The sequence below is a fragment of the Amia ocellicauda genome, chromosome 8, assembly GCF_036373705.1.
Source record: "Amia ocellicauda isolate fAmiCal2 chromosome 8, fAmiCal2.hap1, whole genome shotgun sequence".
Classification (NCBI taxonomy): Eukaryota; Metazoa; Chordata; class Actinopteri; order Amiiformes; family Amiidae; genus Amia; species Amia ocellicauda.
In genome coordinates this window covers 5,737,501-5,760,524 of record NC_089857.1, presented here as the reverse complement: position 1 = coordinate 5,760,524, position 23,024 = coordinate 5,737,501, and the positions used below count along the sequence as shown (strand labels likewise).

The 23,024-nt window shown below is 35.7% G+C and overlaps 1 protein-coding gene across 3 annotated transcripts in view; it reads right to left on the bottom strand.

Moving 5' to 3' along the window:
- LOC136755360 (EGF-like repeat and discoidin I-like domain-containing protein 3) overlaps nucleotides 1-23,024 on the bottom strand; it is a 195,649-nt gene that overhangs the window by 135,485 nt on the left and 37,140 nt on the right. For all 3 annotated transcript variants that reach the window (XM_066711884.1, XM_066711885.1, XM_066711886.1), the window contains one exon: nucleotides 7,990-8,019. In XM_066711884.1, coding sequence (XP_066567981.1) covers nucleotides 7,990-8,019 — 30 coding nt within the window. The remainder of the gene's footprint in view (nucleotides 1-7,989; nucleotides 8,020-23,024) is intronic.

Genomic DNA, 23,024 nt, shown 5'->3' with positions numbered 1-23,024 from the left:
TAGCTAAAACAACCATTTACATTTCACAAACAATGCAAAATTAACATTTGGTAAGGGAATTATTCTTGTATCCTAATTTATCCTACAGTGACATGGTCATCAGACCAGCCCCCCCTGGAATTCCTATCAAGCTGCTAATAGGCTTGGCAAGTAGTCACAAATCCAGAACTAAAGAAACAAAATGATTACAAATGAACCCTTACCTTGAGGGTCATCCTACCTTTTATAATCAAAAATTGTAGAATTGAAATCTGCCCAACTCATTAACAAAATCAACCACGAGAGACTTCTGATCAACACATTTCAAATTGAACATTACCATAAAAGAACACCAGGCTTGTTTAGTATCAACTGTAAGGTCATGATTTGAGGGACTTGAAAATGTAATTGATAGAACTAAAACTTGACAATAGAGAGTTAGAAACTCTAGATAACATATGTACCATTTTCACATTCCTCAAAGCCATCACATGCCCAACACACATTCTGTAGGAATCAAGGGAGAGGAATGGAAAGACTCGCCACTATCAAACATCTGCATAACTGAATCTCAGTAAATCACACAGATAGTATACTGTATATCGTGTACTATCCAAGGATTAGGTAAATCTCAATTACAGAAAACCTAGTTGTGTATGGGATCTAAGTTGTTGGAATGGGTAGCATAATATTATTTTGTTATTTTATATTTTACATATTTTCTCGAAACTTCCAAAGTTAGAGTATATTCTCTCACTCTCACCTATAATATTATCCACCCTGCTTTGCTCTATCCTATCTTTGCAATTACATGTTGTCCATTAACATCTTTAATAAACCCATATCTTGTATAAAACGAAACAGCCTTGAGGTGAATTCATGCAGATCAACCTCATCTCTAATCTGAGTTCATATTATTAGTAATGTATTGTGGTAACTTGTGTATCAATCCAGTCTCGTTTTCAGATGGCTGGACCGCTGTAGGTTATATGGGGGGGGGGGGTCAGTAGATAGCAGGACTTTTTTCAGCAATTATAAATTTCCTCCGATATTGATACAAGGTAAACAAGCCACACTGCAGTTTAAAGTCCTAGGCCAATCAAAAGTACTCACTAATAAAAAAAGAGCTGCAAAACGATAAATTAAAAACAATGTCTGTTGTAACTTTATCACTGCATCATAACAAATAAGCATCCTATCACTCAGACTATTTACAACATGTTTCAGTTAAATGCATATTGTTTTAATGCATAATGTGCATTTGTGCCTAAAGTTGGTTAAGTGCATAATATCAGGGCAGTCCAAAGCCTATGCAATTATCTGGAGTAAACTGTATACAGTATTTGTAACTGTGAACAGTTTTCCATAAATGCAATCTGCTTGTAGAGCAAAATTTGAATGGTGTTCAAATGTTTCTTTCTTTTTTGATCCACAGAATTCAAAGTGATTTAGTATAAATGTGATATTAATTGATGTCATAAAATTAATGCCTAACCTTGAATTATAGTGGTTTCTGATTTTTATCGTGGTTAGAAGATCTTCCTTCATGTTTAATTAGTTATTTGAAAATTAATAAAATGGTGTCACTGACAACAAATCTAAACCAAAGCAAATCACTTCCCAAAACAAATCGAGACCAAAACTGAGAGTATAATTAAATATTAAAAGCAATGGTTCAAGCCTCTCAAATCAAATCGTTTGGTTTGTTTAAGGGCATAGCCAAATTGTATGGTGATTTTTTGGACAGGCAGACATTGGGGAAATCTTATGATCTGTAGTAAACTGCTGAAGAAAGAATGGCACATTATTGCAGACATCTACTTCAAAGGATTGCAGCAGTCATACGGTTTAAATCAAAATACAGTTATAATAAAGATAAAAAAAACAAAAGAATGTGTATGAAAGATGTAATATCAAAAGAAGCATCTTAGCAAGCAAATAGTTTTGTATTATATTGTACTGTTTTAGCCTTTTATGCTTAACTACTTCAGCCCAGCGAGAACCAGGCCACCCCTATATATGTCCCTGTGCCCTGTGACCGGCTCTCCCAATCACAGTCCCCCCACTTCTTCCATGGGGTTAACCCTTACCCTGGAAACCATACCTACAATCCCCTCGAATTTCAAAGATGGAACAATTAACTGCCCCACCCCTTAACACACACAACTGACATACACAACACACTACAGTCCCTCCTAAAAAGATAGTCATGTATACAACATACATACAAAATTAAAATAAAGTTTCAGAATATTCCTTTTGCTGTAAAACATGATTTCTAGACATGACCTAGAATAGAAAAAAAAAAACAGTATATATTTTCTGGGGGATGGGGGTCCCTGGATAGTTGCACAATTCTCATGCTTGTGGGATTTGTATTTCATAGTTTCCAGTAAGCTGCAAATATGGGGTGTTGTTCCCTGGGATCTCAACAGTGTGAATATCCCACTCAGGGGTTCTCCTCTTGTTTGGGAAATGCAGCACAGGTATTATGTGTGTGTGAATAGACAGATAGACAGATAGACAGATAGACAGATATATCACACACACACACAGACCGTACATCATATATATGATATACAGTCTTACAGGCTCTATCACACACAGAGCCCTTTCATACAGTTTAAGTTTTTTGTATTTATTCACATTTCTAAAAGTAGAATATTCTCTTCAATACAAAAACTTGGTATTCTTACATGGACTTCTCAAAATAACACGTAATCTTAATTCTGGTTATTTAAAAAATAGGCACCTCTAATAAACAAGCAGTGGGATTGCCAGGGAATAAAAGATTGGTTTAAAAGTAATAGTAATTATGATATTATTATTAGTATTTATTGGCAGATGCACTTATCCGGGGCAACGATTTGCTGGTTTATAAAAATATATAAATGTTGGTTAATTCACACACACACGCACACAAAAAAAAAAAAAAAAACTTTCCAAGCAGACTGAACTACAAAAGAGTTTTATCCCAGTACAGATCAGTTCATATCTGTGGGTAAAACTGATACTCAGATCTTAATATCTTCTTGACGGTTGTCCACTGGCTCTACTCCTACTGATAATTGTTAAGCTAAAATACGGTAGATACATTATACACTTGTGAAACATTTGTGAATTTTGGTTTGTACTATTAACATTAGATTTGAATTAGTTTGTATGTTAACAAATGTATTTATATTATGGAATAAAATGTAGGAACTAGAAAAGCTATTCTCTTAGTCAAATATTTAAAAGAAACCATTCCTCTTCTAAGAGGCTTAATTTAATTCCATAATGAGCAAATCAATATAGAACTGCATACGTCAGTGATTCCCAATAATACCATTTAACTTGTTTGAGTTATAGAAGGAAAATGAGACCACAAATATGATTTTTAAGGCCTTACCCTAGTATGTATTCATTTACTTTTATTTTGGTCACTAATACCCCAGATGGGAAAAATCTAAACAAACGGAGTTTAGATTGGTCCTTATACAATGCACTAGTTTAGCCAAAGTAGGCGTTAAGTTTCAGCCCAGGATACCCCCTGCACAAATAATCTATCTAATCCCCTAGTGCATTAAAACATCATGCCTCTACCCAGTAAAAGTTCCAGTAAATGTCAACACATGAAATTAAACAAACATCAGATCCCTGATGATGCATATTTTAATCAAAAGCATTAAATTGACCTTTTGGTACCAAACCACTGTTCTCTATGCGAGTACATTTAGATCATAGCATAAACTGGAGAACAAAACATGATATTGGCTTTGGGATGGTTCGTTGTTTTAATTCAGGTATACTGCATGTAATGAGGGAGTCGGAAAGTGTTATACATATGGTGCATCTAAACAAAGCATGCTTTATTCTGATATTTAATTTTATTTATTTAAAGATTCAGATCAAAAAGTAATAATCAAACTGTGTTAATATACGGTTAGCACACACTGGCAGCCAACTGGAAATTTGACTGAAATTCAGTTTACAATGGGAAAATATAAATATACTATTGACTAGCATGAAAACTAGTTAACTTTCCAGAGAAAAATCAAACCAATACATTTTGCTTTCATTTCATTACAGACTGATCTCATCAATATTAGCAATGCCTTTCTTTTGTATCTTTTTTCCCCACTGAGATTCAATCTGGCTGTGTGTTTTGGGTCACTCTGTTGTTGAAAGCCCTTCACTCATCAGAATGTTGACAAATTAATCCAGTTTTAAAATAGAAATCTGTTTTTGAAATATAATACAAATGTATATAATTTTACTGCTATGTATTCTACTAAAGAATGTTAAATTGTCATGTTATACTTCTCAAACTCCCTTTCCAGAGTTGAAAAATCAAACATTTCATGTGACCATAACATTCTTATCCAGTACTCTTTTGACCAATCTAGGATGGTTCAGTACCCATGCTAGGTGTTTTTGATGTTTTTTTTCCCATCACAACTCTGCCCAGAATAACATCGTCTCAAAGATCTCTCTACTCTTTGATATAGAGAGGTTTGATGTGGAATAGGAATTGGTAGAAGTTGAAAGCTGGCAATGAAAGGATTAGGCTTGAACTTTCTCCACTTATAGTTGTTCTCTCTGCCTTGGCCGTTTCTTTTATTCACCATTAAATACTTTCCTATATCTGATGATGATATAAACATGATATTTTTTTAGCCCTTTCTCAGTCTACAAATACAAAGTGATAATGACTTCTTGCCCTTTTTAGGAAAAAATAAATGTGTTAAAAAGGAAAGCGGATAATATTTTCCGAGGAATAAGAGACAAAAAAAAAAATATATGGTTTCTTAAAAAAATAATAAAATCCAAAAAAGACCATCTGAATTATGGTTTAAAACTTTGTATGCCACTGGGGAGGTAGTGTGTGCGTTTGTGTGGGCGCGTATGTGTGGCATTTTCTGTCAAGATTAAAAAGAGCTCTTACAAAGTGACCAGTTGCCCAAGTTTCAATATGATAAAAGAAGAGGGCTACAACTGATAGAAATACTTTTCTCAGATGTTAAAATATTAAGGCTGTTTTTGGCACTTGAAGCAAGTCAGACCCAATTATCTTGTCCTCAGTGGAATACAACAGAGAATTGGCTGACTCAGAGCTTAGTCTGCCTCTCAAACACACACCCACTGTGTAAAGCACAGTAAAGTGAGAATAGTGTGTGAACTCTTTATGACATTCTTAATTTCATATATAAAAAAATATTTTAGGAGACAGGGTATAGCAAGAGCAAAATCCAACCATATATTTGTGTTATTTCTAGAAATATGATTTTATTGAATGCTTAAGTGAAATGAGCTTTGTTATAGTCCTTAAGGGTGCACTGTCAGACTGCAAAATTGAACACGGTTCTGAAGTCTTGCTGCTAAATCAACTGATTGATGATGGGGAATTTGTACAACACATAGGTTGAATTATTGATTCATTATTTATATTTTTACCTACTAATTACCCAGCCATATTACTTTCCATTGCAAATGCTCTCGTATATGTACATGCAACACACAAACGTGTGTAGTATAATTGGAACATTATTATCACAGTTTATGATGCACATGTAACCTAAATAGCTGCTTTATTCTATAAATATATTTTTAAACTCTCTCCTTAAGACATATAATAGTCAGGGATGGCCTACAGGAGTCTAAAGCCATAAAATGCATATCATTGGTGTCATCTAGCTCATCCAGCAAGTATCAGGATGTGAATAAAAACAAGGGGAAATCTGAATGTTAAATCTTCTGAGGTAGCCAAGAAGTTTATGGGGAAAGTTGTTTTGAAAAAAATCTGAAAATTGTGTGGAATATTGATTCATAATGCCAAAAGATTGTCCATTTTGCATTAGCATGCATTTATGATAATCTATTATAACGTTCTGTATCTGCAGTGTGGCTTATGTTAATTTAAAGTGCATTAAATAGCCTTAGTCATCCAAAAGGTTATATAGTATAACATGGAGTAAAAAGGTATGTTAATAACTGAAATATATTACATCAGGATAATAAGAACAAAGCTGCAAGTAAATCTTGTCACTGCTGCTTTGCCTTATGTGGGTGTAGTCGACATTAAGCACAAGGGGTGAAACAGTTTAAATGCATTTTGAAACTCCCTTGTGCATATTTGAGCATATTTATACAAATCAGGGGGAGGATAGAAGGAAAAATATATAGAAAACTATAGTTATATGTATTAAATGTGTTCAAAGCATTAAAGTGCAGATGTTGAGTGATAAGACCATTGCAGTTCTGAATTATGTACTGTATATATGCTTTTATTTATTATTTAAGATCTTTCTTTCCAAGGTGCTTACAATTCTTTTTCTTAACTCATATAGTCCTTACTGTTGACAAACTCACTACCTTCACAGTTCTCTTGCAAAGATAAAACTCCAAAAAACAGCACTTTATGCAGTTTAAGCTCCCAGAAGTCTCACCAAACTATAGCATTTGATGAAATTATCGTGGTTGACAGCGCCATTTGATCCAATCACTAGAGAATGCAGAAGGAGTGTTATCTTAGCCTATAAAAAAGCCATTCATTCCCAAGCGGTTATTAGCACCATGTAATACCAGAGCATAAAACTGAGTCATCCTATCGCATGTCCATTCAGGATGATGTTCACTGCAAACATTCAGTTACGCTTTGTCAAGCAGTACTACTACTAAGGACTTCATGTTTAAAGTTAATGTTAAATCATCAAAACAGAAATATTCATATTTTAAAATAGAGGACATGAAAATGGCTTATAGTCTATATAGACTATAGAAACTCACAAAGACAAACTTTTGTATCGAGATTAATGTCACTGATTATTACTATTACATTTCTGAAGTCTGTTTTGCATTAGCATTTCCTTATCCAATGCAACTTACAATTGTTACAATATATCACATACTTTTTACATTAAATTACCCATTTATACAGCTGGGGTTGTAAAGTAAAGTACCTTGCTCAAGGGTACAACAGCAGTGTCCCCCACCTGGTTGAACACATGACCTCCTGCTCCAGAGTCCAGAGCCCTAAGCACTACTCCACACTGCTGCCCTTGCAGACTTGTTCCTTCACAGATTTTATAGTGAGGTACCAACACTCGAAGGTCCATGGTACCATAGATATCAGAATATATAGCGTTTCCCTGTATTTTGTAATCTGAACATTTTTGTTTTACCAAGGATTTGACCACCTTTAAGCATGAAATGGACATGTATGTTCAAATACAATGGTAGTGAAAAGCATATCTATTTCAGAAAGAGTGAGCAATTAGACCTTAAACATGAATTCTCATTAAATAAACCTGTAAATCAGCAGCATCCCATTTCTTATATATTTAGGTTCAGGTCCCTTGCTGCGTCACACACATTATCTTTACTATGGATACGTAATTTTCTTCTATCAACAAGAGCTACTTTGTAATAAATGGCTTTGCAAATTTCCAACATCATATACCCTGTTAGGAGAGCTACAGTTACATCTTAATTTCAGTGCCGGTGTTTTTCATCGATTGATCTGCAATCAATTTCCCTCTGGGATGTCTGCATGTAAGTGAACTTCATTTGAAAGAGTGAACTGTGAGTGTCCACAAAGTGCTGAAGCACCCGGAGCATAAAAGATTCCTCAGTACACCAAACTGGGGTTTGACACATTGTTAGTACACAAAACTAACCTACCAAAACACACATTTTCCACACGGTCTGAATTTAAAAAAACAAATAGCATAACTAAGACGTAAACAAAAAGAGAGCAAGAGATTTCAGACAAAAACTGGAAATTAACTTCAGATATCAAACATACAGAAAAGCAGTCACTTCCTGACACAATTACCTGTTGACAAAGTACACACTGTATTGTGGATAGGAGAAGGAGGAAAGAAAACATTGGATATGAAGCACAGAAACGGGTAAGGAGAAAGTAGAAAAGGGTAAAGCATGCAGAGCTGAAATCAAAGCCCAATAAAAGAATACTTGCAAATGCACAATGAGGGGAACACTGAATTACCAGAGTTAGAAATATCGCACCTGCTGAAGTAGGCTCTTCACCATCCGCTGCTGTAGGACAAGAAAGAGAAGTTTATCAGACACATAGACAACAAGGTTACCATCACACAACTACTAATAACAGCAGCCAGAAACCTAAAGTGTACATAAAAGGTATATCCAAGATGCAGGCTATACATAAAAGGATGGGTAGGTAGAGCTAATTAGCCAGCAGATGACAAGGACAAGAGGGTATTGGCATAAACAAGGGGTTACTTTACTGGATGCATTAATGTGTGGTGCTTCAGTGAACACTTTCTCCATTAAAATAAAGCAGTCCGTTTACTCCAATGTAAGGAATGAATGAAAAACATTAAATTTCTACCGCATTCAAATTATTAATTACAAACATAACTATAAGGTTTGAAGAGAGCGTATCTTTTCATTTTCAGCAGATGTTTCTGACAAGAAACTAAAGGCTTGTTAAACCCTTATTAAGAAATAAAAAAAATTAAACTGACAATACCTTAGGGTCTGTAAATGATCATTTCATAGCACCAATGGGTGGTTTCCTACTCTTACGACTGCTCTGATAAGAGAATCGATACACTGTCAAGAATTGTTATTTATCCAGGCCTTTTATCATTTATTACTTAAAAAATTACCAAAAATTGAGTGGCTCAAACGTTTCGCACATTTCAGTATTTTTTTCTAAAGCTCAAAACATTGTGCAACCCACACCCTAATGACTAGAACTAGTCTTCGGGATTTGCTCTAGCTCTATACCTTTGAGAATCCTTACCAATTTTTGGTTAAAAGGTGAATATTCTATAGTTTCTCCCTCTGCAAAGCTAATACATTCCGTTTTATGAAGGAGGTGCTCAGAGTCTGTTCAACTCAAATACACAGTCTATTTAGTGATACTCATACTACCGTCAGCTGTAGCCAAAATAAAGAGAATGTTAATAACACTGTAACTCCAGTAACTCTACCATAGCCTACTTCCCTAAAACCCAGCCCTGTTCTGACCCTCTCCCACCAGACTGTGCAAATGTAATAACTCCCCCTTGAACCCGCCCGTCTCCCCAGTTACCTGCAAACTGCGAGCATGCACTGCACATCAATCAACCATGCATGCTCACAATTGGCCATTCCCCAGGGACAGACAGGTGCCGATTCCTGCAAAACTCCCAGACCCTCCCAGACCCTCAGAACCTGCCCAGGGCAACCCCACCATATCCTCTTTCAACTACACACAGGGCCCCAAGACTACTGTAGCCGGGTCGCTACGTTATCAAGCCGATTCTACCAGATCCTTTATTTGTCTTTATACAGCATAAATGAGAACTCTCTCAGGGCATTGTTGTGTGAAGGAGCTTGTTTCACACTACTAATCATTTTGCTTTGAAAAACTGTGTGATCTAAAACCACTAGCGTCTACAAATGACTCTCACTAAAGATTTAAATCCTCTACTAACATGTGCCACGCACACCATCAACTACTCACTATTCATATAATTTGGGAGGAGGATTTTGATTTGGCCCCGTTCTAAATGATGGCCACATATACAGGTTTGTTTTTCAATACTGTAAGCATCATATATCAAAAATATGACTCAGAGCAATGCCTGCGTTTCTCTTTGGTTGCACAATAAATTATTCCAACATACCAGCAGCAGTTTTTGCTGTACGCATGTGGCACAGGCATTATACTAATCACTCCAGCATGCGCACCATAAAATTCATTTCAGTGTTTCCAAAACTCGGGAATAACCTTGATCCAATCTGAATCGCTACACAGAAGCAGAGCTGGTATGTAGTAATGGGACCTAAAAGGGTTTTGTTACCAAAGTAAATGGTTGTATGTCTGTCACATGTGCTCCCTTCACCTATAACTGTTTGAAAACAAGATGTATATATCAGGTTTTCCTTCCTGATTGAATAAGTAATCTAGGATTTGATTTTGAATATTTAAGTGTAGGGAATTAGGACAAGATTTCCCTAATATGGGTTGTAGAAAATCAGCAAACGAAACACATAGAACTAAGTACAACATTGATTTCTGTTCTTTAAAATTGTTTTTTTCAGTATTTCCAAGCCTAAGGCACTTAACCTAACATTTTGAGCAGACACACTAACCCCTCCTGTGCTCCCATCCCATTGTAAACTTTATAACATAATTAACTTTCAGCAAGAAAATAGCCCTGGGGAATAGAGATTTGTAATTCTGGTAGGAATTATTTCATATTTTGTTCTCATGTGTGTTCCTTGTAAAGTTCCATGGCCCACACCAAATTAGGCAATGTAAGTTAAATAATTTAAAACTTATGTAACCTTGCAGTATTACAGTTCAGAATTAAAAAATATATATTTCGGTATATTCAGTACCAATTGGTATTATCTAATGATTTGGAATATTAGTGTCCTTTTCACACTAGTACAACAACCCAAGTTATGATTTTGTATGCAAACATGTACACGGGTGGAAAGTGGGTTGACCGCATAATACGAACCCACATCCGGAGGTGGGTCAGCCAGCAATGACCAAGGCACTACGCACGTTTACACTGTGTACTTGTTTCAGTGATTGTAGATCTAACCCTTTCACTGAACATTTTGTAAGAAATTACATACCTGACCTGCTTAGTGTGAGAGAGGCTTCAGAAAAGGACAGATTTTTCTCAAATTTGAGAATGTAATAAAGCTTCAATTAGGTATACAGATGGAAGTAGGAATTAACTAAACTATACATTTCTATGGACCCAGCTTGAAATTTTCACATTAGTTAGGGTTATGGTTCAGACTGTTGGACCTAAATTGTGTCAGGCTACCTACCAATTTAATACAATTGCATATTACTTCAAATCTTTCCATTCAGCACTAGAAATATTTCCGAATATAAAATTCTGATTATTGTGTAGGTGAAAGGTAAATGCATTACTATGCCTGTATGAAGTGAATATGTCTATGTTTAATGTAGGTATAATCAGTCAATCTACTTAAATGAAAATACTTGGTGGCACTCCAATCTTGTTTAGTTCTGTCAGGAACGTATTTAATGTATGTAAATGAGAGGTTTTTTTCTTATTCATTTATATGTTTGCATTACTTTTATTTAATGTGTGGCCTTTAACAATGGCATACCTGTTAATGTCTGAAGGTACAATGGTTGGGAAAGACTGCTTTATATTGCTTCAGGATCAAAGCAAGATCTAGAATGTGTATATAAAATGAATTAATGTGTGTACGAAGTTATTAATATTATTTGAAATTCAGAGAGCATTTGCATTGCTTTGAACTCACTGACCTACCAAAATAAACACCAATTTATTTTTGTATCATGGGGATATTCACCTCTACATGGTCAAAGACTTGACCATATTTATATCACAGATTGCTCTTTGTGGTGTTCTAGTGTGCTTACAGCTCCTCCATTTCTTTCCAAGGGAGTGGGAGGCAAAGCATTTAGTAATTTCACAGATACTGTAAGAGGCCATTTCCAAAGTGCATCAGCCAGACCAATTTTCGCTACAAAAAAATTAGCACCATTTTAAGAACAGACTGAAGAACCAAGTCAACTTTTATAAATGGCACTAGAACCAGAATCTAGGGTCAGACTGTATTCCAAAAATAGATTTAAAAATAGTTCTGGATGCAAGTAATTCAGGCAGATGCTGTATCTAACTTCTAAGATGGCAAACACAGAATGTCATTATATCCGTTACACAGAATTTCTGACCCAGATTCCTGACTCCTTGCACAGTATCAATACCTGCATTCTGCGACTTCCCTTATTTTTAAGAAAAGCCACTAGCAGCAAGGTGGTGGTGATAGGAGGAAGTTATATACAAAAATAAAGAGTATTTATAAAGTCTAATGTACATTACAACTTAGTAATAACATACATGTTATACATACAATGTACTTTGTCACATCAAAAGTAATTGTAAAGTAATATTACTGAACATGACATCAATAAGCACCAGCTTTTGAAAGTCGAAAGGCAATGTAGAAATGTAAATCGAGAAAAAAGAATTGAGGTAAATAGCAAAACAGTATTCAACACTGATCAAGGCAGACATCATAAGCTTTATTAAGATTATTAGATTTACAGTCTCGGTTTTATACATCTTCCATATTTTAATAATGCTCCACACACATTATACAAAAGCTCTGGATTTCTTTAAGGCCTAATTGCTGTAAAAAAATTATGTATTATGTACATGCCACATGATCACAACTCTTCAGACAGACATTGCATTGCTTATCTAGTGCTCATTATTAGTCTTTTCTCTGCCATTAAGATCATTAACAGACTTTATGGTAGTAATTATTCCATGTAGCTATGATCATCATCTTTTATTTATTTTTGAAATTGTAACCGGCTGGATCACAAAATCTGGTTTGGCCAATAAATTGCCTTATGGCCAGGATGATTAAGCCCATATTGCTTCCTAAAGCACTTTCTCAGTCATTAGAGTTGAATCTTGTCAGGTTCTGGCTGCTAATATGGTTTCTGGTATTTTTGAGAAGGGCAGTAAAAGCCAGGCAATTAATCACTTTTTAAATAAATGTGCTTTTAAAAAGAGGTGCGTGTCCTATGAACAGGTCTGTGTTACGGATTGCATCCTAGTATCCAGCTTTATATGGTGTTTGGTACACACTCTCTCAACCCTCTCCACAATTATTTAAAATATATCAAATATTGTAGTTTGGCTGCGTGAACACACTCAAAATATCTATAATTAGCTGTAATAGCAGTGGGGTTTCCATCTACATTAGTCATGAAACATTGAGCCATGTTCAAGATAGCAAATAATACAATTACCTGATCAAAGATCTCCTTTCTAGTTTATTTAAAACCATATCAGATAAGTTTTACATTCACTAAGTAAGTTATCTAAATATTTTCTACAGCAGTTTTTTGAAGATTTGGTAACTCAATTGAGTTGGTACTTCTGATTTGATTGCCAAACGTATAACCAGAAGATAAAAGTATTCAACCCCCTGCAGCTTTTACAATTGTTTTATTTTTTGCCATCTGAGTTTGCAATCATGAAACTTTCAAATAGGACTTTCTTTTTTTAATTTACACAATCTAATAATCTATTACAAATCTAATATGAGCAAAATGTACATTCTTCCATTTGAAGCACTTATTCTCCATAAATTTTTCAGTGGAAAAACTACAAAACAACTTAGCATTTTTTCATGGTCTTATTTCATGACAGTTACACTTCCTGTTGTCTATGGAAAACTATAATTACTGTGTCCACAGTGGTGGGAAAAAGTGAAGATTATACTTATTTTCTTATTCCAACCAAAAAGGAGATTTATCCTCAGTGATGAATGAATACGCAATCAACAATCCCACATTCCCAACATTCCAACATTCCAACTGGCTAATGTACAGTAATGTGCATTATAGTGTGTGTTTGCAGGGTGAAAAAAAATATTTGTATTGCAGTACAATTCGCACAAAGTAATCTAATAACAAGGGTCATTTAAAATAAAGGCTTTCCCAACCCTGTAGCATGACATGACTACGCCACCTACAAAATTAACAAATAAGTAAAGAATTGCATATGACCATAATGATCATGATTATTGGACGACATGTAATGGGCAAACTGAAATGCAAACATTCACTTCTATACCTACCCAAACAGAACTAAAGCATACCATCAAAAGCAACCTTGGCGTGCATTAATTTGTTTGTTTTACACTAAAATCTCACATTACAATAACAAAATAGCAAAAGCAAAACATCTTGGACTGATATTGTATACTGTAAACATGCCCAAAAGGTGATTTAGGAACATTTCAGAACATTTCTTTTTATACATTTTTTTGCCAGATTTTGATGACATTCAACCTCATGAACATAAAAGAGAGTTAAGTTTGATTTTTAATAAAAAAAAACTGCAATTATCTGCAATTCAACAAACTGTGAAATTGTTGGTAGGGGGTGAATACTTCTACCCACACAAACACACTGTACAATGGTCCATGTCAATATTATTCAGATTTCAGTAATCTAATGCATCTGTAAAACTCCCAAATGTTTATTATTATTATTGTTATTATTATTAAGTTTTGTTAACTGTTGACTATACTGAGAGGGACTGACAAAAATATTTGCAACAGATATTCAGAGCCTTCCAACATCTAATCACATAATCAGTTAACTTGACAGATATAGGAATGTGAATGAAATAACATTGTTCTAAAAGGTTTTTAAAAAGTTTTTGAAATGTATTGACAGATATTGATTTGACTAAAAGTATCATCATCCAGGGCTTCAATGACAACGTTCGACTGCAGTGCATCATGTGTTCCATCTAGAGTGGACATCCATTTTTCTAAACAATTTAATTTAAGCATAATTACTCTTTATTTTCCAGTTAATAGTTTTGCTGTAAGAAAATTGGAATAGGAAGACTGCAGGCTGCATCAGTTAAAAAAAAAGAAAAATGGTGTTAATTTAAATAAATTAAGGACAACACAGATTGCCTTAACACTGGATATTTGCCCAGGTAGGTACCTAGACAGCCACTGGCATTGGGCCAGTGTTCCTATTATGTCAGTAGTTTGGATGGCCTAACTTTGGCTGCTCACAAATCAATGTGACCGAGGTGGGGCAACATTGTTCAGAATTAAAAATAAGAGAAAAGAAAACAGGGACATAATACCATACTATATATAGTGTGTGAACAGATAGTTAGAAAACTCATTCTACATGCAACATAACCTTTAAGTTAATCGTCCGACTTAGCATTAGGTTGCATCAAAGTGCAGTGATAACTGATGGAGAGATCAAAGACTGCAGCAAATTAAAATAGGGCAGAGGCATAATGAAGCACTAAATCACCCAGACAGGGCTGAATGCCATTTCTGGTTAATCAGTGGTCCAAGTAATTTATATTTTATTTTGGGGGATATGCAGCATTTTGTTGTTGTTGTTGTAAAAGAGAATAGGTCATGTGACGGGTGTCTCTTATTGTATAAGAGAGAATCGATCTCATGCAATTTGGGCAAGAGGACTTGGAGATTTATGTTTTGGTAAAATTTAACAGTCAACCCCCTCTCTACATCTAAAACATTTTAGTCCAGGTTCCGCTATAACTGACCTACAGTAGACCATTAATGTTGGGTTTTCATTCCAGTGAAACATAACTAATAAAATCAAATGTACATCCTGTGAAACTTGAATCACTACCATTTAAGTGTCCTTATCATTGGAAAGCAAATACATTTTAAAATACGGACAATTCTACGTAGGGATTTATACACAAGATAAGAGGTTTAGGAATTTTGGGAAATGCTGCTCTGTGATTGGCTGGTTTCTCATATAAAATTTATTATTATGTGCTTACATGAAAAGTACAATGATTGCCTAGTACTGCAGTGAACACAAAGTACATTAATAGCGGTTACTTGCTGTTGAAAATAGAATTGATAACAAATATTTTTTAAGAACAAGCGAGCAAGAAAAAGTTATTGTATATGTATTTCATGTATGATATAGAAGTGGGTCAAGGCTCACACAATAAAAATAAATATATGTAGCTTTTTTCCCCCACTGTCCTTTCAATCTGGAAGCAGTTACAAATGCCATCACCACTACCACTACTATACTCACTACGGAGTACTGTTAATGTACTGAAATTGAAGAAAGTACGTCTCTACCTTTGACCCCATCTGCTCACACACACAGACACTGAACACCCAGTTACTTAAAAAAAAAAAAAAAAAAAAAAAGCAGATTTTAAGCCCAGAGCATTATACACTGTTCAATGTGTCAATACCAAAAGCTTCAAATACAAATGGCAGAGACTAATTCAACAAATAGCTCATATAGCATTACCCAGATTGCCGTTGCTCTCCTTTTGCCAGCTGGTGTGTGCATGTCTTTCTTCATATATTAAATCAGTGCTCCACCACAATTATTAAAACAGGCTACCCTTGCTGGAATACAAAATTTGCAATGCAAGAAACTCACTAGACCCAAGGTGTAGATGTGCCCAATTGCGGTTAAATTTTTTTCTGTGGCGTTCATTTCCGTGAGCTTGTTATGGTGTTGTCGACAGCAATCGATTTGATTTCATTATGAATTTGGTATAGGAATGTGAAGTTTACCAGGGTTCAAAGCTGCCATACTGCCCTTCTCACCCCCAACTACCTGGGGGGGGAGGGGAGAAGGGCCTTACGTCTATGAGATTTATAGTTGACGTGGGTGTCCGCAAACACACATCAGTCAAACCAAAATCTAATCTGCGCAGGGTTTCTGAAAAGGGCAATGACTTATGAAAATCAAGGGAATTTCATTTTATTCAGCCATTCTGGGGAGGCTGTGATAAGATTCAACCCTTGATTCATTGGTTTTATTTCCACACAAAATGTGAAGCAGTACACATTGATATGACGCACGTTCTATCTGTGCTTGTCTCCATCAGCCAAGTAACACCAGGTGGGCAAATTAGATTGTGTATTTTATGGACTTTTATCCCCCCCACCCCACCCCTCCATTTCTGCTTTGTCAATGCATACTACATTTGTTTTTTCCTTCTTTTGTTGCACTGCTAAAATCTCAACTTCTACTAGTGACTTCTGGTCCTTGTTTCACCATAGAGCTTGAAAGGAATGCTTAGGATTGGCCTTCTCATTCAGGATTTCAAACTACTGAATTAAATCACCTCATTATATCCAAGACTAACGAGTAAACGCTCGACTTGCCATGTGTCAGGCTAGTGCTAAAGTTTATGCATCATATAAATAATTAACCTGTTTTTACAGTAAATAACAATATTTAGAGGATAACATTGTTGACTTGGTATATGGAGACCTTTGGCTTACTGCTGAAGCTTATACACATTTTTGTTTCTGTAGGCATGACTTCATAAACAAGGTAGTGGTGGAAAGAATACAAAAAAATAACAGCCAATGCAACATTTCTCAGAATGTCAAAAGTAAATAGATTTAACTTGCTTGGTGGTAGCATGTGGTATATATGTATACCACATTTAAATGTATGAAGGAAAGAATGTTCATTTAAGATGTATTGTTATGGTTTCATAATACATATGTTGCAGTATTGAATACAGACCTGCATCCACTGTGGGAAACCTCACCTTTAATTTATAGCACATTGAATTTGCATGTTATGCATTCCCAATTCAAGTGTTTTTAATTACCAAGACAATAATTGCACTGGGTGTATTTTTGTAGACACGCATGTTTGAGAAGAAGGAGAGCAAGAAAAAGACAACTTAAAGTGTGCCTGTAAGATGCATTCATATTCCTTTTACGACTGTTGTTGCTTTCTGGGGGATATTAGAGATTCAGAATACCAATGAAGCCAAGACAATACTGTTACAATATGAGTGCCAAGGCATGTCCTTTTATATACAGATTCACACAGAAGAGAGGCCTCAGTGCTACACAGAACAAATCAAAATCATTTCAGAGTCAACAATTACATCACCCTTTATTAAACAATTACCCTTTTATAAGAAGAAGAAACCCAAATATGAGGTAAACAATCTGCCATTGAAGCCCTATAATAGGGAGAAGAACCAAACAACAAGAGCCCAACAAATCATCACTGTCTGAAATGCAGGAGCATGATTACAGCTTGTACTGTCCACACTGAGCCCACAGTGAACCTAAACACTTGTCATGAGTACAGAGTACTGGAGCTGAAAGGGTTACAGGGTTTAAGAAGGCTAGTTTGATTCCAAGGGTCTTTTCGTCAAGTGGAAGAACCTGATTGTATTGTTGAATACGGTCATCCAAGTCTACAGACTCAATTTTCATTCTACATTCCACCTGGGATTCCACCCGAGACATGCCAGTTGAGTGTTCCTAGGGTGAAAACACAGCATGTCTCCTGCCTCACAATGAATGAGTCTACAGATAGGAACTGTACTCAACAAGGCTGTTTCTGAAGTGATCAACACCTGCTGGGTACAGGTGCAGGAAGTAGCGAATGCCATGCCACAAACAGATGTTTATTTAGCAAGTGATTAATTGATAAAAACAAAATGTAAAATGATTGGTTTCATTTCAATATGTGAGTGACACATTTGGAAACCTCTACATTGAACATGCATTTTGAAGTGTTTACCAGGATTATGTACGAACGGGGCAGCGATTCACAAGAAACTAATTCCACTGAAGGGGACTGAAGAGCAGTGATAGCATTAGTGCTAGAAGTCAAGTGGAGTCCTCTGAATGAACAAGACATTGTGATACTGGAATGCTAAGTTATGTAAAATGGTGACAGAGTCCAAAATACTCCAGTGAAAGACGTTAAAATGATGGAAACACATGGTAAAACATGCCCATTTCCACGTGCGAAACCATCTCATGTTCAGTACTGTACCTCATGTTGTAATCCTGGTTGTAAACTTTATAAAACATTCTTGTTGCAGCTCCATCAGTGACGTGAAAGAACACTCAGGTAAGATCAGTAAAACGAAATATTAAACTAGCCACAGCTGTACCCGATTTAATTTGAACAAGTTGTCACGTGACAGGCATGGATTCAGTGACGTAAGTACACTCACCTAAAGGATTATTAGGAACACCATACTAATACTGTGTTTGACCCCCTTTCGCCTTCAGAACTGCCTTAATTCTACGTGGCATTGATTCAACAAGGTGCTGAAAGCATTCTTTAGAAATGTTGGCCCATATTGATAGGATAGCATCTTGCAGTTGATGGAGATTTGTGGGATGCACATCCAGGGCACGAAGCTCCCGTTCCACCACATCCCAAAGATGCTCTATTGGGTTGAGATCTGGTGACTGTGGGGGCCAGTTTAGTACAGTGAACTCATTATCATGTTCAAGAAACCAATTTGAAATGATTCGACCTTTGTGACATGGTGCATTATCCTGCTGGAAGTAGCCATCAGAGGATGGGTACATGGTGGTCATAAAGGGATGGACATGGTGGTACCCGGTCGGGTCTTCTGCTGTTGTAGCCCATCCACCTCAAGGTTGTACGTGTTGTGGCTTCACAAATGCTTTGCTGCATACCTCGGTTGTAACGAGTGGTTATTTCAGTCAAAGTTGCTCTTCTATCAGCTTGAATCAGTCGGCCCATTCTCCTCTGACTTCTAGCATCAACAAGGCATTTTCGCCCACAGGACTGCCGCATACTGGATGTTTTTCCCTTTTCACACCATTCTTTGTAAACCCTAGAAATGGTTGTGCATGAAAATCCCAGTAACTGAGCAGATTGTGAAATACTCAGACCGGCCCGTCTGGCACCAACAACCATGCCACGCTCAAAATTGCTTAAATCACCTTTCTTTCCCATTCAGACATTCAGTTTGGAGTTCAGGAGATTGTCTTGACCAGGACCACACCCCTAAATGCATTGAAGCAACTGCCATGTGATTAGTTGATTAGATAATTGCATTAATGAGAAATTGAACAGGTGTTCCTAATAATCCTTTAGGTGAGTGTAAGTCTCTATTATTCTCACACAAATAAACCACCTTCGCATTTTCCTGCAAAAACAGCACAAGAATTGTACGTAGAGCTGTGCTGCATTTCATTTCACTCCTTTGTCCTTAATTTGCATGATGTCGAGTAAACAGTAGCTCGTCCCGAGTGTAATAAACGAAAAATCATGTAATCCCTGAGAGGGAGAGGGGCATTTAATCTTTGGCTCAGGCATATTGTTTCGAGTAAGGTCAAAACACACATGTAAACTCCTCCAATGACATCCTAGACTTCCTCCATATTGTAAATATTGGATTGTATTCTTGAATTCACGATGAATTAGTACTTTGATGCATTGCTTGTTTAGAGTTTTTGTAATGACGGCAAATAGGTTACAAAGCTTGACGTGCACTATAATAGAATCAATATATCCCTGTTAATGTGCTGCATATGAGCAAAACACTAGCTAATACATCGTGGTCTAAATTGATCTTGTTTTCACAGATTTATTGTAAGTATATTAATACACTTTCAAAAAGAACAGTGTAAGTTTTATGAGCTAATAAAATTTGTTTTTGATTACAGTAGGCCCACAGCAACCCTTATAAAACCCATCAAATCGGTATAGTAACTAGAACATTTTTCATCTAATATTTTTCAGATAATGCGGTTTGGCACTCTTAATATCCCCCTTGACTGGTAAATATTTAAACATTGAAAAACTGTATAATGAACAATACCTTCTTTGAAAAAGCCTGGGGTGCTTGACTGCAGAATTGTATGCAAATGGTAGCAGTTATTTTAACCTGAATACGTTTAACCTTTATTCTTTACAGCACTTTTCACATTGGCATAAAGATGGCCAATTATACAGGAACATTTAAATAACAAATACAAATGTTTTTGTTTCATTTACACAAAAAAACCTAGCCAGATGTATTCTGAATGTATTCTGATAACACAATCATAAGTGTCACAAAACACACCATCTGATCTTAGCATCATCATAAAATCTATTCAGTCGTTCCTTAATTAAGATTGGTAATCACACCCTGCTCCTCTCAAAGGATTTATCGTTTTATTGTGACCATCTGCTTTTGATACATTTTTGAGATGTCTGATGTCTGATTTTTGAGATTTTGTACTTCCAACTGTCCCAATTTTTATTTATTACATTTTAAATAGCTTGTTTATCTTAAATACCAATTCAATCATCGCTTTTCTCAAACTCATGACTTATAATAGTCAGTAAAAGTTTAGAATAATCCTTAATTACAATGACCTCAAAAATGATAAGCATTCCCTTGCAGGTTTCATAACAATACTTGGAGACTAGCCATTGGTTCCTTGCTTCTCTGCATGGGCCTGTGCATTTAATATCACTGAACAAAATATAAATATTGCTTGTTGAGATTGTATTACATTAATAACTGCACATGTATAATTAAAAATGGTAATAAGAATGTGATTTTGCTTATAATGATCTGAATGATACATAAAAATCGGTATTCAGATATTTCAGAGCATTGTAAAACCTAGAGGCATTTTAAATGCAAAAAAGCCCATCAACAAGACATTTTTTAAGAACTGAAAACAAATAAACTAAATTCGGGCAAGACATTGGACATAAAATAACGACCTGCACTTTGCGTCACTCATTTGTCTTATGGTACTCTCTGCCGTGTTACCACATTAATCAAAGAAGTCTCAGTGGAAATCCATTGGCCAAGCTCATTCGTGTTGCAAGGTTTGCACGTGCCCCTACAGAAAAAAATAAATACACACATACACACACACACAGTGATGGCCATGGAGTGGGACTTTGTGTATCTATCCATCTTCCTGGCAGTTCATTACCTAATCAAGTCTAGACAAGTACGGAAAGCTGCAACAGTACGTGTGGAGGTCACAAAGTAAAACACAATGAAGGTACAGTAAAGAGTGATTTAGCAAGATTAACGTGTAGGACCTTGCATTCACAGATATGAAATAATGATGCCACATTGTACCAGAATACAGAAATAGAACGGCAAATTAGCAGGCTTTGCACCCAATTTACACGTTATGATAAATTCGGGTTAATGGAAAACTTGTGTAATAGGAGACTAATATTATTGTTGCTAGTCTACTATTGTCCATTTAATGAGACGGGTTTGCTCTACAGGTCTACATTTAAACACACCTTGATGTACAATTTCTGCCATTTTTCTCATATAATATTTCACATTCACTTTAGGAACCCTCCATTGCAAAACAAAGCTCTCCAAAATGTGTATTAGCTGTGAAACATCTTGTCTGTGTCAATTTGTATTATATTAACTCCAGAATACAGTGAATTTCTTTATCACTGTGGTCTTAATCTTTGATTTCAGTGTAAATTAATGTGGGCGGACACCATGAGCAGAAAATGGTCCAGCTTACATCGTAGTGTTCATGACAGCAAGAGCAGATGGTTCTGTACATTTTTCAATTAGATTACAAATATCTAATTCTCACTCATTACAAATTATACACTTCATAAAAAGGCCCTGACTATGGGAGACCACTCTGTAATTAATATTTTTCGGAGGCAATGAGGCATATCTCTTGAACCAAATTTCCTGGAGAGTAAAAAATTTGATTAAATGTCATCTTGATTGTAAAACTATTACTGGTGTCACACCTACTGTAATTTGAATCTTACTGCTGACTTAAATTAGTTAAACTGCTATCCTGTTACAATAATTTATTAAAAATAAAGGGGGGAACAATTGAAGGTCACAGTGTTAATGTACAACTTCAACGTCCATTCAAAGAGTTTATCACCCGTTCAGAATCACTCGTTAAAATATTTCTTAAAAAACAAATCCTGAAGTATTATTTTGAAATTGAATCTGCTGGTAAAGTAAGACATAAACCATGGACTTTTATGTACGTGTCTACTTTAAACATCACGCTATGAGGAAATGCCTTAAGGCTGGCCTGTCCCTCACACATTTGTATTTTATTAAAACAGCTGGAGATAAAGTATTTGTCTAATAGAGAGTTCTTCTGTAGACCACTACAATAAATAAAGCCACTGACCACAAGTTGGAAAATCTAGGGTGTCGTTTTAATTTTCTACTAATTAGCTTCATTACCTCAATTTGATCAAAGTAAACCAACCGAGGATCAACACTGCACAATTGTTAGAGATCTAAATTGCTTAATCCTTCAAAAATGAAAAAAGGAGACTCCCTGAAAAAAGTACAAAGAAAATAACCTTATAAACAATTAACTGAAAAAAATAATAATTTAAAAACAGATTGATGACAACTTCCAACATAAGGATAACTCGATGCCATTTAAATCACAATGTTAAGCAGCCATGAATTCCTGGGCATTATTAGATTTGTCCAAGGGAAAGAAACATCAATCTGTTTTCTGGTACAAGTTGCATCTTATAATATTAAGTGTCCTGCTAAAATGCATGCAAGGAAGCTGTGGAGTCTTGATCACACATACATTTTTAATCCACCAGTTACATCTGGGACTGATTGGTCTAGTTGCTGAAAAAGTTACAGGGTGTACTTTCGTAACAGTTTCAAAACTGCAATATCTTCCTAGGGTATTATGAAATCTAGGCCTAGATCAAATACAAAATG